Source organism: Nanorana parkeri, unplaced genomic scaffold, assembly GCF_000935625.1.
Source record: "Nanorana parkeri isolate BGI_ZX_2015 unplaced genomic scaffold, ASM93562v1 scaffold596, whole genome shotgun sequence".
NCBI lineage: Eukaryota > Metazoa > Chordata > Amphibia > Anura > Dicroglossidae > Nanorana > Nanorana parkeri.
The window spans coordinates 55,494-72,398 of record NW_017306864.1 but is presented as its reverse complement, the minus strand read 5'-3'; the positions used below and the strand labels follow the sequence as shown (position 1 = coordinate 72,398).

At 39.4% G+C, this 16,905-nt stretch overlaps 1 protein-coding gene across 2 annotated transcripts in view; it reads left to right on the top strand.

Annotated features, from left to right (window-relative positions):
• The first annotated feature begins 4,455 nt into the window (after positions 1-4,455).
• LOC108792061 (stabilizer of axonemal microtubules 1-like) overlaps positions 4,456-16,905 on the top strand; it is a 20,562-nt gene continuing 8,112 nt past the window's right edge. Inside the window, exons 1-6 of one of the 2 annotated variants that reach the window (XM_018562741.1) lie at positions 4,456-4,706; positions 8,177-8,286; positions 8,878-9,017; positions 10,668-10,890; positions 12,374-12,496; positions 16,325-16,544. In XM_018562741.1, coding sequence (XP_018418243.1) covers positions 4,636-4,706; positions 8,177-8,286; positions 8,878-9,017; positions 10,668-10,890; positions 12,374-12,496; positions 16,325-16,544 — 887 coding nt within the window. In that variant the 5' untranslated portion in view covers positions 4,456-4,635. The remainder of the gene's footprint in view (positions 4,707-8,176; positions 8,287-8,877; positions 9,018-10,667; positions 10,891-12,373; positions 12,497-16,324; positions 16,545-16,905) is intronic. The other variant, XM_018562742.1, reaches the window with a different exon arrangement.

Sequence of the window (16,905 nt, the reverse complement as noted above, 5' to 3'; positions counted from 1 at the left end):
AGCATGTCCCCCTGTGGCCCCTGTGGTTTCCCCTGCTGACATGTACTGCAGTACATATAAGGAGTCTGAATGGCAGTACAACTGCTACTGTACTGTATTGGAAAGACTTCACAGAAAAGTGGAGGCTGTTAGAGCCACAAAAGGAGGGTCGGGGATCCATATTAATGGTATGGCCCATGCTTGAAGAATGGGATGTTCAACAGACTCATAAAGGAATAATAGTCAGGTGTTCATACATATTTGCCCATATAGTGTGTATTTAACTCAACAGCTAAAATTATTTTAACACATGGAATTTCATAAGTGGTTTCAGTAAATTCTTTCTATATATTCCTAAAACTGCAGCTTTCATTAAATTAATACCTGGTGATCCTTCCATGAAGGTCCTTCCTGTAATAGGTTTTCAACATTTTGTCCCTGTTTCCCAATTTCCCTGCGTTGTCACCCTGTCACATGAGCTTCCAATGGAGACTACAAATGGATGTTTTTGTACACAGCAATAGTCCACTATTGTCACCATCAGGAAACCTGCTTTGAAAAATGCAGCCATTGCAGGAGTGCATGTTAATAGGTAGGGGGTGGCTACACAAAGAAAGTACAACAAAGGATGGGGAAAAAAATAAAACAAATATTTTATTTTTAAAAATGACAACAGTTTATGATATACAGTGCTTCAACAAACTAAGGCCCCTTTCACATGGGTGGTCTGTTCATATCCACCTGTTTTTCAGGTGGATCTGATCGGAAGCTCAATGCTACTCTGTGGACAGCTGGATGTAAATTGTCATGCGTAAATTTGATTACCCTGGCCAGGTCCGGGAAAAAAAGGAACAAAGTTCCATTTTGGCAAACCTGGTCATGACGGATTAGAGTTAATCAGATGTAAACAGACTGCTTACTTCCAACTCCTCGTAGACCTAACATGGAGAAAAAAACTGAACGAGCATGGATATCAGAAAAGTTTCATCCATTCCATACTGCTCCGATCAGCAGCGAACTGTGCACAGATCCCCTGCTGATCAGAACAGACAGTGCCTGTATGAAAGGGGCCTGAATGTCATTCATGGGTAGCCCCACTGCAAAGGTTAATAAAATTTCTGTCCAGGGTTCGTCTAAGAAAATTGGAGGTACAGAGTGAAATCAGTGCACTCACCTGTTCACTTGAATAGGTAATGCCCACCTGCTGCCCGCCTCTATCACTGCTGCATAAACGACTGATGGGTACATGGCAGGAAAAGGACAGCTCACTCTCTGGAAGAAAGGACTTATTATTGCGCAGAACAGTTATTATTCTGAGACAGGTTTTAAGAAGTAGAACATTTGTTTGGGAGAGACTGGCTAGGTTCCAATTCCAGGCTAAAGGTGAGATGTTCTGCTAAACATATGATTATTTATCTGCCAACAAATTGTCAAGCCATACAAATATTGTGCTGTGCGAATGAATAATCTGCCAGTTATTAACACAAAAATAAATGCGACGATGAAGCTGTGGATGTTTCATATTTATAAGTCAACGGAATCGACGCAGCATCTTTCTGGCTCAGAACAGATAACAAAGTTTGTATGCTGGCGCATGTATAATGGTTTAAACAAGAAAAAGACACTGAAACCTTTTGTAATGAACATAATAAAAATGCCACTCGCAAATAAAAAGAATTTGTGCTGTGTTGTCATAGTAACACTGAAAACATGAATTTCGGCAGCAGAACACGCAGCACAAGCTGCTTGCGTCTATTCTGGGATTCATAAAATGTTTTCTCTATATGGTTATACAAAACTAAATCTCTGCAGCCAAGTATAATTGCTTTTTGGCAGGGAAAGTGATTATTGACTGTATAAAGTGTCAAAGCTGGTTCCATTTGGTAAAAACATAATGAAGGGGTTTTTTTCAGCGAGTGAATTATGACTTAATCAAAGATTTTGTATGAACTATTTCGAATATGAATAATAACTTTTTAGGGACTTAGTTGTTTAAGGCTGAACAGAAAAATAGACGCTCAGCAGCTGTAAGAGAATCAAGTCAATGTTTGTGTTGTGGGTGTTTAGCAGTCTTTTAAAAGAAAATTAAAGTAGTTTATTAAAGTTGCCGAGTACATATTGATGTTCAGAGCTTCGACAATGAGTTTAGCAGCCAGAAGCTTTCTTAAAGAGTCTTTGTTTCTTTGCCTATTCAGGACAAAATGACAGTCTCATGACAACTCACCACCCTGACCCAATTCTACCTTTCATGCCATTCCATTCTTCGGTCAAAGTCAGGGTTCCATTCCAAGCCCGTGTGTAAGCTCTGCATTGAATAGTGACAGACCTTCCTCCTCACTTAAAATGACACTAAACTAAGGCGTTAAATCTTAAAAATGCATTCAATTACCTTAACTATTAACAACACTGTATCGTATTTGTGTATCACTCGGCTGTAGATCCTCAAATCATCTCTGAATTAATTTTGACGCTGTCCTTCATTCTGGAAGGTGGCAACTTTTGTTCCCCATGGTCCCTGTGTGTGTTGTAAAGTAGCCACCACTTGAAGCTCGCTTCTGTGATGGTCTACAATCTATATACAAGTTAGTGAACTAACCGTGAGATTGTTAGTCCATCACTGGAGTGAGCTCAGAGTTAAATTGCTAAGCTATGGGAGCCTACATATTTCTGTCAACACAAGTTTCTTTAGGGTGTAGCACCCTTCATTTGGCACCCTCTGTGCCAGTATGCTTCTCTTATGAAAACGATTTAATGAGAACACTAAGCTCTTTTAAAATAGTTTGTGAGAAATTATATTTCTTGGAAAATTACTACCCCACCAAAATAATTTTTATACTTGATTTACTTTGTTTTTCACCTTGTGAAAAGTACATTTATTTCTCAGGGCAAGATGCCAACACAGTACCTTTATTCAATGTCCATTCGTCTTAAGATTATCTTTTTTCCTCCAAAATCACAATATTGTTCAATTTCTTTTCCCGTGCAGTGTTTTGTGGTCATGTATCTCTTCCTTGTTTCACAAAGATATGGCAGAGCACTTCTCCTTGTGTCTTTACTTAAAGTGTATGTATAGCAAAAACTATTTTGTATTGGATAGAGAATGATGGTAAATCAAACATTTTGGAATTGTTACCAAAAGAGAAAGTGTAGGGGGAGTGATCCTATGAGGACTTCTGTTTTGGTGACAACTGTCTAAGAGGGGAATTCACCTTCCTTTGGAGATAATCCTTCTCACTTCCTATTGTGTCTCCAGCACACAAAGTAAAGGGAAATACCTCTATGGAACACATACAGCAAAAAATAAACTTACTGGGACTTTAAAGCAGAACTACAACCTCCTATCCTTTACAGCCAGGGTAGGTGCCATCTTAGCCTATATTTGGATTGCAGTTTTCATGATGGCCGCATGTGATCAGTTATGACACCAGCCATTTGAGGGTTTTAAAATTTGGTTGAGAGCTGAAATGAGCACACTGGCAACCTGAACAGTTGGCCTACCTTAAAAGTAGTGGTTTTGGTAGACATTAAATTGGTGGGTAAAGTTCCTCTTTAAGCATTCTCTATTCTATCTGAAACTAAAAAGAAAGCTTTGGCTATACATACAATTTAGAGCAGAACTCTGGGGAAACAACATTCTTAAACCCTTGCAGTGGGGCTACCACTGCACTGCAAAGGTTAAGTGCTGGATAGTGTCTAGGTTTAAAAAAAAAAGTTATATTCACTCACTCATTCTCTGAGCTAGCCAGCTCTAGACCTGTCCTTCCAGCCTCTACCCTCCACTAAGGATCCTCGGGTCATCATGTTCTATACAGTGTACAGGTGAAACTCAAATAATTAGAATATCGTGCAAAGTTCATTTATTTCACTAATACAACTTAAAAGGTGAAACTAATATATGAGATATACTCATTACATGCAAAGCAAGATAATTCAAGCCGTGATTTGTCATAATTGTGATGATTATAGCTTACAGCTCATGAAAACCCCAAGAACACCAAATCCACAACCTCAAAAAAGTAGATTATTACATGCAATCAATAAAACAAGGATTGTACATAGAACAATATCGGACCTCTGAAAAGTACAAGCATGCATATGTACTCAGTACTTGGTTTGGGCCCCTTTTGCAGCACTTACTGCAATTACTTTTGCACGATATTCTAATTATTTGCGTTTCACCTGTATATAGGACATGAGGACACCAAGGGTCATACCACAGTATACCTGAGTATCGTAAATATAAAAATAACGTTATTGGGGAGGCTACATATCAAATGTAAGCTAAGTTTATGTCGGTACAATAGTCAAAGTGAAGCAAATGTTGTGTATTTTCCCCTTATTATATTTTACAGCCGCTCCATACAGGTAAGGTTCCTTTGCAGATTTCAATATAAAGATTTCGCCCCTGCAAAGCAATATAATAGAATTTGATTCCACGGCTACATCCTGCTGGCAAAAAACTCAGGCTATCCTTGCTGTTTGTGTGTGAACTTAGTCTGGCTGTGCTGCGTCACCATTTGCTGAAAGGTTGTCAGGTACACAAACCGCAGGCTCCCAGACACACAATGGCTCAATCAGTTCTGGTAAAACCAGCTTTCACATTCCAAACACAGAGTACAAGAGAAGTCCAGGGGACCATAGCAACCCAACACAGGGATGGTGCATTCAGGACTTCAGAAGATGGATCCCCCAGCAGTGTCCTGTATCTGTGAGCTGTGCGACTGTGGGTGAGATAAGAACACATGTGTACATACCATTTTATTTTTTGTAAACTTATTTTGCATGCACTCCAGCTGACACCATAATGAGGATAGCCAACCGTTCACAGTCTTTTACATCAAAGCATTCATTTTTATTTCATTATATATTAGCCTGAAAAGATCAGTGTTTGGTGTTCTGTCTTTCAATGTGAATTTGATTGATAACGTGTTAAATAAAGTAGAGTCAAATTTTTATAAACTTGCATTCTAACCCGGCAAAGTAATATATAAAGTAGCTGTATTATACAACCACCACGCGATACACTGACAGATGTTTTATTTGATGTGACAATAGATATTCATTTGACTGTTCTCCTGATTTAAATGTATTTTATGATAGTCAAATTATCTATTTGTTATTGTGCCATGTCGCAGCACTAAAATGTTTGTTTAAAGCCCAGTTTAAGCCATGTGTTTCATTCTTGTTATGTAGTCAGGCTGCATAAAACTAAAGGATATGTATTTTTTTTAGGGCCCATTCGCATTGGATCTGTTGCGTTGTGATCTGTTGCATGGCGCTATGTTTCTCAAGGGATGCTAACAGAAGGGTACCAAAAAATGAATGGGTGTGAATGGGGCTAGTTCATCGTGCTCTGTTCCATTGTGTTACATCACGTGCTAAAAAAAAAGAAAGTAGAACGAGCACTACTTTTTTTTCAGCGCAACGGATCCGGTGTGAACTAGCCTAATTCGCAGTTATTAATTTTTCAGTGCCCTTCCATTAGCATCCGTTGAAAAATTGATCGCAACACATCAGATCGAAAGGAAATTAGAAAGTACGATTGCAAGTTAACAGACCCTCAGTTGACTTGCAATTTCCTTCTGATTTTGGTGTGAATGTGCCCTTATGTGCTTAAAGTGCTTTAGAACTATAAAAAAGGTGCTCGTTGCCAACACCACGCTGGAGTTTCTGATTGCTTATATCACAGCGGTCCATATCTCAGGCGTGTAGCCAAATGGGCAGGGGGGGTGCGGGCCACTGCTAATAGGGGCAGTCCCTCCGTCGCTCCGCCAGACTAGCAGTGTGGGAAGTAAGGCAGAAATCTGGAAATCGCTAAGGCACTTAATTGTTGTTTCAATGTAGTAATATGACCGCTGTTTGCTACTGGTGCTAAGGGGAGCCCAGCATAGCAGCAACGAGTGGAGCTTATTAAAACTGGAGCAGACAGAATATGGAATAGTTGCCCATGGCAACCAGTCAGCTTCTTTCTTCAGTTTGTACATTTAAGCTTTGAAAATGAAAGCTAGAAGCTGATTGGTTGCTACGGGCAACTGCTCCAAATTCTGTTTGCTCCAGTGTTGATAAATTCCTCTCTTCCTCTGTGGTCTCTGCCATGGACTTTGAGCACCATCTAATTTGACACAGTGTTCTCTCGACATTGTTGCAGTCATCTTGGACACAAAGAGGCTATCTAGAAACCCTTCTGCATTACGAGGGATCCTTTGCTGCATGGAAGAGTGCCGGTAAGGACAAATACCTGTTAGGGACAGGTAGACCTCGCCCCTCATTTAGAGAGAGTTGGAGCCCAGGGACCCGGAAATTACTTGGTGTAACCTATACACCGGTGGCGCTACTAGAGGAGATACAGAAGCAAAGAGTTCAGGCTGCCCAAAAAGTTTAAGTAAACATGCTTTGCACATTTTCTTTAACGTAAACCCTGCACTTTCAATCTACTTTACTGTTGAACATGCCTTATTGTTCAGACATGGAACTGCTGATTGGCTTAGAATACAATGTCCCTGTAAAAGCCGGTTTCTCTTTAAAAAGCAACAATTGTGTCACAAACTCCCCTAAACCTCTGCACAGATGGTCTCATTCATCAACAACACTACTCAGGGGGTGTGGGCATTGCTGATTGGAGCACTATACAGGGTGCATGTCAGGTCGCCAGAGATTTGAACTGCTGAGCTCTGAGATAGTAGCAGCCTGATCTCCAGCTTGCTGGCAGCACAAGGCAGCTTCATATAGTTCTAAAGCACAAATGTCTTCAGCAAAGTGCTAGATGATGTTGGATGTCCTCCAGCCAGGAAAAAAGGCCAGCTCTGTCTGATTTGCTGTGACTTCTGATGCACACTATGAGATGTCGAAAGTGTGCAGTGAAATCAGAGTAAGATATTTTAGTACAGGAGAGAAGCCCAAAGAAAAGGCTGGTGTTTAGCTATAACAAATGTTTAATGGCACAAATTAATTAAATGGCCTTATGTTTTACAATGAAATACATTTACAATATTGCTATGCCTCTTTTCTGAGATAGGAATGAGGAACTCAATAAAAAAAATTCCAGGAGACAAAAATTTTTGGTAGATAAGACTTTGGAGTATATTTATAAAGCAGTGAATGTAACATTTATCAAACATTCACAGGTGATGAATCATTTCCTGTAATTTAAAATGCATGCACCAGGAAGATCCACCTGCATATAAATATGCCTCATTTATATGTCTCTTCTACCCAAAAAAAATGTTTTCTCCTTTCTCCTACAATTTTTTGTTGTATGCACACAACCTGTGGTGCATGTGCATTGCAGGACACACTCTCAGCCCACTCGCAACATCTTACAGACTGAGCCAGGATAATGTAACTTCATTTTACAGGGGTTACATCGTCAGTGGTTGCTCAACATCATTTGTGGAAGAAGACTCCAAGGAGATGGCAGCAGAGTCAGGGGCAAAGGAGCAATGAGGGGGAGCGAGGTCATCGCTGGAGGAGGGCAAACGAGGACACAATTTTGCCATAATGTGCAAGTGTGCTGTGCATACTAGTATAATATAGAAAATGCTCCCAGAACCCATGGACCACTTCAGTTTTGCATTAAACACAAAGGACACACTCCTGCCATGCTCCTAGTTACACAACCATGCAGAAATTATACCCCAAAAATGATCAGTTAAAGACAAAAATACTTTTTTTTCACCATCATTTTTATTCAATAGTACCATTTGAAAATAATGAATGCAAATAAGGGCCCCTTCACACTATGCCTTCCATTAATGTACGTGCAGTAATGAAATGCATTATTGTGTGTTAAGTCATCCTGCAATAAGGGATCATATTAAATCCTGAATGGACTGGTAGTGCACCCTAATGCATGAAAATAAACAGACATTTTTTTCAATAACGCAGCACACCTCAACACATGGCATGTGACTTGCCACGCACAAATGTGAATGAGCCTTAGATCCTGAATTAAACATTTAGTTCAATATAACAATTTTAATAGTATAATAATACTTTATTTATAGAGGTCTGTACATCAGAGGGACAGTTGGAGGTGAAAATGGGGCAGAGGGGATATAATTCCAAGTGAGATCTGCAATATATCCCTGCTCGCTGCTTGTACATTTTATTTTTAAAGAAAAAAATAGGGGCATGGGAATTGAATGCTTTATAAAAGCTGAAAACAGAGTTATTATGGAAAACGCCGGTCTCTTTACAGGCGACATAAACATCATAAAGGCTGCACGAAACAACTGAGAGTTCAGCCAAGAGAGAAGAATGGAAATTGTTATATCACCCACTATAAGGCCACCTATAATGCACCAAGGAGTAAGTTATAACCTTCTGTAATATCTTAGTTAAGTACTTGATGTCAAATATATGCCAAAAATATATGCCATATTTTTGAGTAACATAATATGTTCAGTGGTTGGAATACCAGTGTAACAGTTTAAAGTAAATATCTTTTAGCATAATATGTGCATTGCAAATGCAGTGAAGACTGACATACAAAAAAAATCTGTATTGAGTGGAGAGCCAGGTTGACTGATAAGATTACCCCTGACTTCCAGGGATGGGATGGGTGTCCCTGGCACAGGAATTCAACTGAAATCTCTCCAATGGACAAAAGCAGCAAAATAAAAACCTTTTTACATCCCCACTAGGGAGATTTCTCCTTACCCCCTATCCACTAACAAGTGGTGTGACACTGGGACAGAAAATAAGAGGAAATCTCCCCAACCGAAAAACAGCAAAAAAAAGTTGTACAGAGGTTGCAACGTTTGCTGTGCTATCCAAAGCTAACAAAAATGTTTTGTCTGGAGTTGGGGTATAAATAGCCTTGTGTGCCATGCTAGTTACATGAATATTCTAATATTTTAAGGTTTTGTGTGTATCTATAATCTGTTATTCCCAACACAGATGTGGCCCCTAGGAGCAGTAAGAGGCCCCCTCACACCCCAGTACCCCGTAACCTGCCTCCTATGAACTTGGCCACTACTCAGAGAGCAGAATTTATATCAAGACCACTTGAAGGAAGGCCCAAGTTATGTGTTCCTTCTGTAAGTATGTTAATGAACCCATTTGTTTCAGTAAAAATGAATAGTGTTCTAGGTCTTTTGTAGATTTTGTTGATCAGTTGCATGGTAGTGCACAACATATTTGATAGTTAAATAATATTTTTTATAGAGGTTATTACATTAGGCAAAAAAATGGGACAACTGAGGAAGACAAATGGACAGAGGGATTTGGTTCTAAAAGTGGGACAGCCCCTCCAAATGAGGGACAGTTGGCAGATATGGGTAAACATGGGAGCTTTTTCAAGTAATAATCGAAGATTCATGTTGTCAATTTGAGGCAATTATTTCTAAGGAAATGTTTACCTTCTTTCTAGCACATGCAAAGTGTAATCAGAGGAGCTTAGGTATCGAGTAGATGGAAATGTAAGTGAAGTAATTTGGACTTTGAGTTCTACACTGTAGGAGCTTTGCACCTCAGTGGGGATGCTACAGCTTTACTTAGGGAGTTATTCACTCAGCTGCTGAAGGCAGCATGGAGCCCCTCTCCCAAACCACATCAGACCCATTAGGTCTGGTAGGAAAGTTAGAAGGGACCCCTAGTTAAAATTTTAAAACGAATGTGTGGGGTTCCCCTCAAAAGCCATATCAGGTCTGGTAGGTATTTTAAGGAGGAACCCCAACCCCAAAAAACGGGGGGAAAACATGGAGTCCCACCTAAAAACCCCAACCAGACCCGTAATCCAAACACAGACCTGGCCGGGCAGGAAAGGGGGGAGGGGATGAGCGAGCGCCCCCCCACCCTGCTCCATACCAGGCCACATGCCCTCAGCATTGGGAAGGTGCCTTCCCAGGGCCCCCTACCTAGAAAAGCACCTGGTCCCCATGCCGATAAGGACAAGGGCCTCTTCCGCCACAACTCTGACCCGTTGGTGGTGGGGGTCTGCGGGCAGGGGGGGCTTATTTGCATCGGGCACCCCCTTGCTGCCCCAGATGCTGCCCCCCTTGTGAATGAGTAAGGGGAAAATGTAGATAAACAAACCAGACTTTTAGAAAAAATCCTTTAATTGAAAGAAAAAAAAAGTTTTTGACTATTCCTTTTATTTAAAAAAAAAAATTCCAAAAGATGATCCAACTAAGTAATCCATGGTCAATCACGTCATCCAGCGATGTCCACAATGAAGCTGGCTTGTCGAAGAGAAAAAACCCAATACCGGCCAAACCGCCCACACGTGACGAACTCCCACGGCAAAATGAACAGTTTGACTGAAGCTAAGGCCATATCCTTCAGCTCCTTTGTGAATAACCATATTGAGAGTAGTTTGAAGTTTTCAGTGGGAAGTAGGTTTATCTACCTACAGTAATAAAAATAATCTGTCTTATAATGATGAGCCTCTCTATAAACTGGGCTGATGCCATGTTGATAGACAAGTAAGAGAAGATGATGTACCAACTGTTTCAGGAGACTTGGTTATTCTTTAGGGAAGCTCATACAGTTTTCAGTGTACAGGTATCCTGAGTTTACAGGTACACAGAGAAGATCATTTTTTTTGCATGTGAAGGTAATTCCAATGAACTGTTCAAAAACATATTAAAGATAGCACTGGTAGATGTACTGTACTTTAGGCTTAGTATTATACTTGAATGTGTTTACTTACTCTGAAGTTTACATCTTTTTCAATCTTGTACAAACAGGAGGGTTATTACCAGAGCCCAGAGGAACCCCTGTTAAAACAGACCGTTTATGGACTACACTATCCTCCAAAGGAGGCAGAAAGAACTATGCCTACACGTCCACCAGACAACCTGCATCCTCCACCTCCAGCCAGTTCACATCATACCACCACCAACAGGGAACTGTATAAACAATACAGGACAGAGCGCCAACCACAATATGGAGAACTACCAACTCTAGCAGGTACCTCACTGGTTAAACTTCCATTACGAAAACTAAAGTTTGACTCCAGGCACACAGCCAGGGGAAGACTGAGCAGTAGGGAGACATTTGGTCCCCGGGCCAGTACTAATAAGATATGTTAGTTTTGTGACATGCAGAGATCCTACAAATAGTGGCTAGATGATTGCTATGTGCTTCCCTTTCAGACCTGCAATCACAGCACCGGACAGAGAAAATCTTCTTACATCATATTTCTTTTGTTTCTCTGACATGTCATGTGACCAAACGCTGAGAACCACAAAGAAAGCTGATGCTTGAAGATGTAAAAAAAAGTGCATACACTCTACCATAAAATCTAGCATGAATGGGTCACTGGGTGTATTTGAACCCAGGCCAATGGTTCCAGGTCTTTCCCAGCACACAGCTAAATACACAGTTAAAATACATAAGGGAGACATTTTTACCTGTCAAAGGATTTGTATTCCTTTCTATTAAATGCTGAGATGTGTACAGTCCTGCTAGGTGGCAGAACCTAACTGGTGCCCTGACTTTTTTTTTACTGCAGTTAATTGATACAACTGGATCTTGGCCCTTCCACTAGCATGTGATTGAACAGTAAAGATGAAGCAGCAGTCTGATGACCTAATTTTTCTGTCACTCTTCCCTTTCTTCCTGTCAGCATGTTCCTTGCCACTTGTAATAAATGCATTTAATATATGGAACTATAAAATTATGAATTAATAGTAATTAATAGCATTATACATGACACGGTTATTATTTCAAGCATAATGTAATGAACAGATATACATTTTTGTTGTCATTCCCTATCCTGCAAATGCAGCTATCTTAGGTTTCAGGTAGCACTGATCCTTTCCAGGGAAGCAAGATTAACTAGAAATGTACTTCAAATTTTAAAGTCGCATGGCAACAGTAGACATGAATTCGTCACCATTTCTGTCAGTGCTGGTAAACACAGGGAAGGGTGGAGTGAGAAATACTGGTGACTTTACAGAAAACAGATCTTCATAATGATGTTTTCTTCCCCCTTCATTATTATTTAAATCATTCCGTAGAGAGGACCGTGGTTTTATATGCTATACTCATATCCGCCAAGACATCTAATTACTCCTATCTCATTTTCTAAAACTTGTGACTCCGTAGACCTCAATACAGTATCTGCCGGTGTTCTGTTGTGGAAGAAGGCAGCATTGTATATCATGTACAGCAACATGTACATTTATTACTGCAGAATTGTTTCACGGAACACTACACAAACAAGCAATGACACAATCAATGAATAGGAGAATCCAGGGAGACTAAAGCTACATGCCAATTATCCTGCAGCAATCACAAAGTGCCTGTCAAAATTTCTTGACGATGCACTAAATATTTAATTATACTTTATTTTGCCAAAGCTAAGCAATGTGGTCCAAAAAGAAACTTGAAAATTATATTTCAAACATTCTTATACTAGTGTGCATATTCCCTTACCCATGTTTGACAGGAGCGGTTCTCTTCCATGGTGGTGTGAGTGACATGAAAACTACCACCCAGGAGCATTATGTACAAAAGAAGATAAAGAGAATAGAGCCTGTGAAAGCTTCACACGATCATCTGACCATGGAAGGTAAAGTATGATCTTAAGAACCTCATTAAAGTAGATGTTAACTCAATCACTAAAGTGGCACTAAACTCAGGAGTTAAACTTTACCACAAGCACATGTAACAGGGTGACAATGCAAGGGCACAGTTGTGAGAATGGGACAGGGGACTGTCACCCCACCATAGGAAGTGTCTAGACAAGCCCCTTCATGTCTGGATTGCCAGGTACTAATTTAAAGAGCACTTTAGATTTAAGATTATTAACAAAGACTTTTGAAATTAAAAAAACTAAAGATTATATGAGGTTTTAAAGTGAGACTAAACTCAGGGGTTAAATCTTAAAAATGCATTCAAGAACCTAACTATTAATAAAAATGTATCTTATTTGTGTATCACTCGGCTGTAGATCCTCAAATCATCTCTGAGTTGGTGCTGACACTGTCCTTCCTTCTGGAGGGTGGCTACTTTTGTTCTCCATGGTCCCTGTGTGTGTTGTAAAGTAGCCACTGCTCCAAGCTCACTCCCATGATGGACTACAATCTCACGTTTAGTTTACTAACTTGTATTGAGATTGTAGTCCATCACAGGAGTGAGCTTGGAGTGAGCTTGGCTACTTTAGAACACACACAGGGACCATCAGGAACAAAAGTAGCCACCCTGATACACAAATAAGATACATTTTTATTAATAGTTAAGGTTCTTGAATGTATTTTTAAGATTTAACTCCTGAGTTAAGTCTCACATTAAAACCTCATATAATCTTTAGTTTGTTCATTTCAAAAGTCTTTGTTAATAATCTTAAATCTAGAGTGCTCTTTAAATTAGAACCGGGTAATCCAGACATGAAGGGGCTTTCTATGGTGGGGTGACAGCCCCCTGTCCCTTTCTCATAACTGTGCCCTTGCATTGTCACCCTGTTACATGTGATTCTGGTAAAGACTGTATTTGGCTGTGCCAATGTTCTTTGTACAGGCATGTTCCACTGTTGCCACCATGAGAAAGCTGAACCTGAACAATGACATTCAAAGACCATTGGAGCACTTTCCGGTAGACAGACAATGGCTCAAAATAGGCTGCAAGAGATTAGCGCCACTGAGATGCAAAAAAATAAGATTGTTGTTTATGATTTACAGTGCTTTATCAAAATTAATCAAAATTCCTCCAGTTAGGTTTACATCTCCTTTAAATAACAAAAATGTGTATCTGAGTCTGTGACTTCAAGGGTAATGAAATCATTAAATCAGCATTACAAGCAGGCCACTAAAATTTTCAGTAGGAGGTCATAATGACAGCCACCACATTGCTCTCAATCTTTGGCACACACATTATAAACTAAGGAGTTTTACACATATATGTAATATATTGGATAAGGCCATTTTTAGCACAAAGGTTTCTTTGAAATCTTTACTGTGTTTTTAGAGTAATATACATTTTCGGACTGGCAATTAACTGTTGTAAAACGTGGCACCCTATTTAAAAAATGTAGAGCGCACATGTGGGGCTTCAGAGGCCCTGTTCACCAGTCGTTTGTCTATTTCATTCTCTACCCACACCCTCCTCCACACCTGCCCCGAAACACCTGTCCCGATGGGAACATGTACGCCTGCTGGCGGCGAAAAAGACTGTTTTGATAAACTGGTTACTTCCTCCTCCCCCTTCCTTAGCGCTAATGAAGGAGCTCTTACGCAAATTAATGGCAGTTGATAAATTGGAAGCCCAATTCACCCAGGAACACACTTCTAAATTTTTTGCTACTTGGTCCACATTCCTTTTAACCGAGCTATCCTCGGGTCAACTAGCAGATTTAATGTCATTGTTCCAATATACAAAATGGTACCTGGAATCCAAGTTAGCAGGAACTCTGGGTCGTTTAGACGTTCTTTAGGGCCCCTTTGGATGGTATTCCCTTTCCACAACCAATCGAACATGGGACTCCATGGTGGAAGCTTATATGTCGTATTTTATTTTATTTCTTCATGTGTACCATTGTTTTCGGCCGTGCTAAACCGTTTTCTGTTTTTGTTTTGTGTTCGTTATTCTCCATCTGTGACGATCTTCAGGGTGGGAAGACAGTCATTTACGGTCAGGTTTTGGGGAATGCTGTTTTCGCTATTCTTCTTGATCCACTTGTGCTGGTAAACGGTTGTTAGACTGTATTATCATTATGTATCTGTCGATCTTTATCTGCCATGCATATGTTTCTCTCTCTTGTTTGCACCCTCCTGGAGGGTTGTTTTTTGTATTGATATTGATATACCATATCTCAATAAAAATTATTTGCTAAAAAAAAAAAGAAACTGCAAAAAAATGTATAAAACTGCATGCAACATATACAATTGGTTATTCTAAAAGTCTTAGCATTTTGTCCAGAAACTATGCCATGTTGACCAGTACACAAAATGGAACATTGTTAGTATGACAATTATTACGTGTAGTTCCTACACGTAATGGTACATTATTTTTCTAAACAAGTTTCTGCGACAATTAGGTCATGTTACAGGGCTTGACCAAAAACTCTAGGGAGTAGATTTGTTTTTTAATAAACTTTCCCCTTAATACATTCCTACTGCAGGATCCATGTAATAGGGATGCTGTGGATACCATTTCACATAACTCCCTTTTTCTCCTGACAATCAAGCCATGATTCATGTACTGAAATCTAATTATTGTGATTGTCAGGTTTGTTAGAAAACTCATGTGCGTATTAAGAGTTTGAGCATTTGAGAATCTCAGCAGGCATAACAATTTTACTACAGTATATTTGCACATAATTACATGTTCACGCAAATGTATATCACTGAATCCTTTTTTAAATGGGTTGTGTACTTGTTAACATGCCCTTTTCAACAAAACTTGCTCATTATGCAACTTATTACCACAACATACTGTATTTATAGACCATTAACCATTTCCTGAAAGGAGAAGAGAAATGTAAATTAATAAGGGCATCATTTACTAAGAATGTATTGTCAATGAAAGAAATTTATCTTAACGGTAATTTCTCTCTCCTTTGGTACTTAATAAAAGAGAAATCAGAATACTGGTTAAATACTGGAAGTTCATCAAATATTTATTTTGGTAATGATTGAGACCATGCCATATTCCACAAATATAGTAGGCATGTAACCCCGCAAAAAAATGTGTTTCATTTAGTTTCAGAACCATTCAGATTTTTATTTCTTTCATTTTTCGGATTTTGGATCTGAAATTTGATTCGGTTCATTATTCAAATTTCGAGATCTGTCCAAATTTTCGTCTAAGTCACATGACCATGCCTGTAATGCTACCTCCAACAGCCAAAAAAAAAGCCATGTGATTGGACAGAGAACAGTCACATGTCCAAACTAGTTTATTGTTTAACCAAATTCTGACGGATCAGAATTTTTGTTAAATGAGCATTCAGATTTGTTCGCATTTGGAACCATAAGAATTCGGAAATTCATGTGCATCCAAATGTCCGAATTTAACATTGTTCGTAGGAATATCCATCCAGAACGAAACGAATGTCTAAAATATAGCTTGATGACAAGCCACTGAGAAACAAGATCATTCTAGTGCTATATTTTTTCTAAATTCCTGTTCATACATTTAAGGGGATTTCCCCCAAAAAATGTAAAACCGTTAAGACAGTCAGGGAGGTAACATGAAAGGGTCTACAGTTTTCTATTAAGCAACAGAATATATTTAGTCAGCTTGCAGGTAAAATCTAAAATTGGAGGTCTCTGCCCCACGAAAAGCATGGGTGACCCCTCCTCATTACTATAAAGATCATTATCGAACAGAGTATTTACAGCTTTCTTTTAAATCTTAAAAGCGTTGTTTAATTAGTTCAGTTAATGGTTTGTACTTCCAGGGGAGCATAACATGACGACAACACATCAATCTACTTACCATGCTCTACCACTGGAAAAGATTAAAGAATCCAAGGAACCGCTACCAAACAAGATCAATAAGCGACCACCAATGCAGTCTGTGACTAAGTACCAGAGTGACTTCTCCACGTACTATCCCCTGGAACCAAGCAAGCCAGCAGCCCCACCCACTAATAACCTGACAGTAAATCCTTTTTATAGGTGAGAAACATATATTTATGTAAATTAACTGTACTTTAGTACCCAAGCTGTGTTTACCACATGGTCCCAAGCCAGGTTAATGGGATCATGCATAAGAGTCAGCGTACATAGGCATATGTGTTTTGCTGCTGCTTGCAAAATGTTGAATCATGAATCTCAAGGCAGTGTCTGAATTTTTAATTGGATTATTGGATTTTCTGCAGTGATATACATTGCAAACAAATTACATATTTGATGGCGGCAGATAATTTACATTTACAGGTATGTGGAGTGTGCATAAGTATTGAATATTATACTAGTATAACAACTACTCAGGCATAAAATATTAGCAGTATGCTTCTCCCTCCCCCCCCCCCCCCCC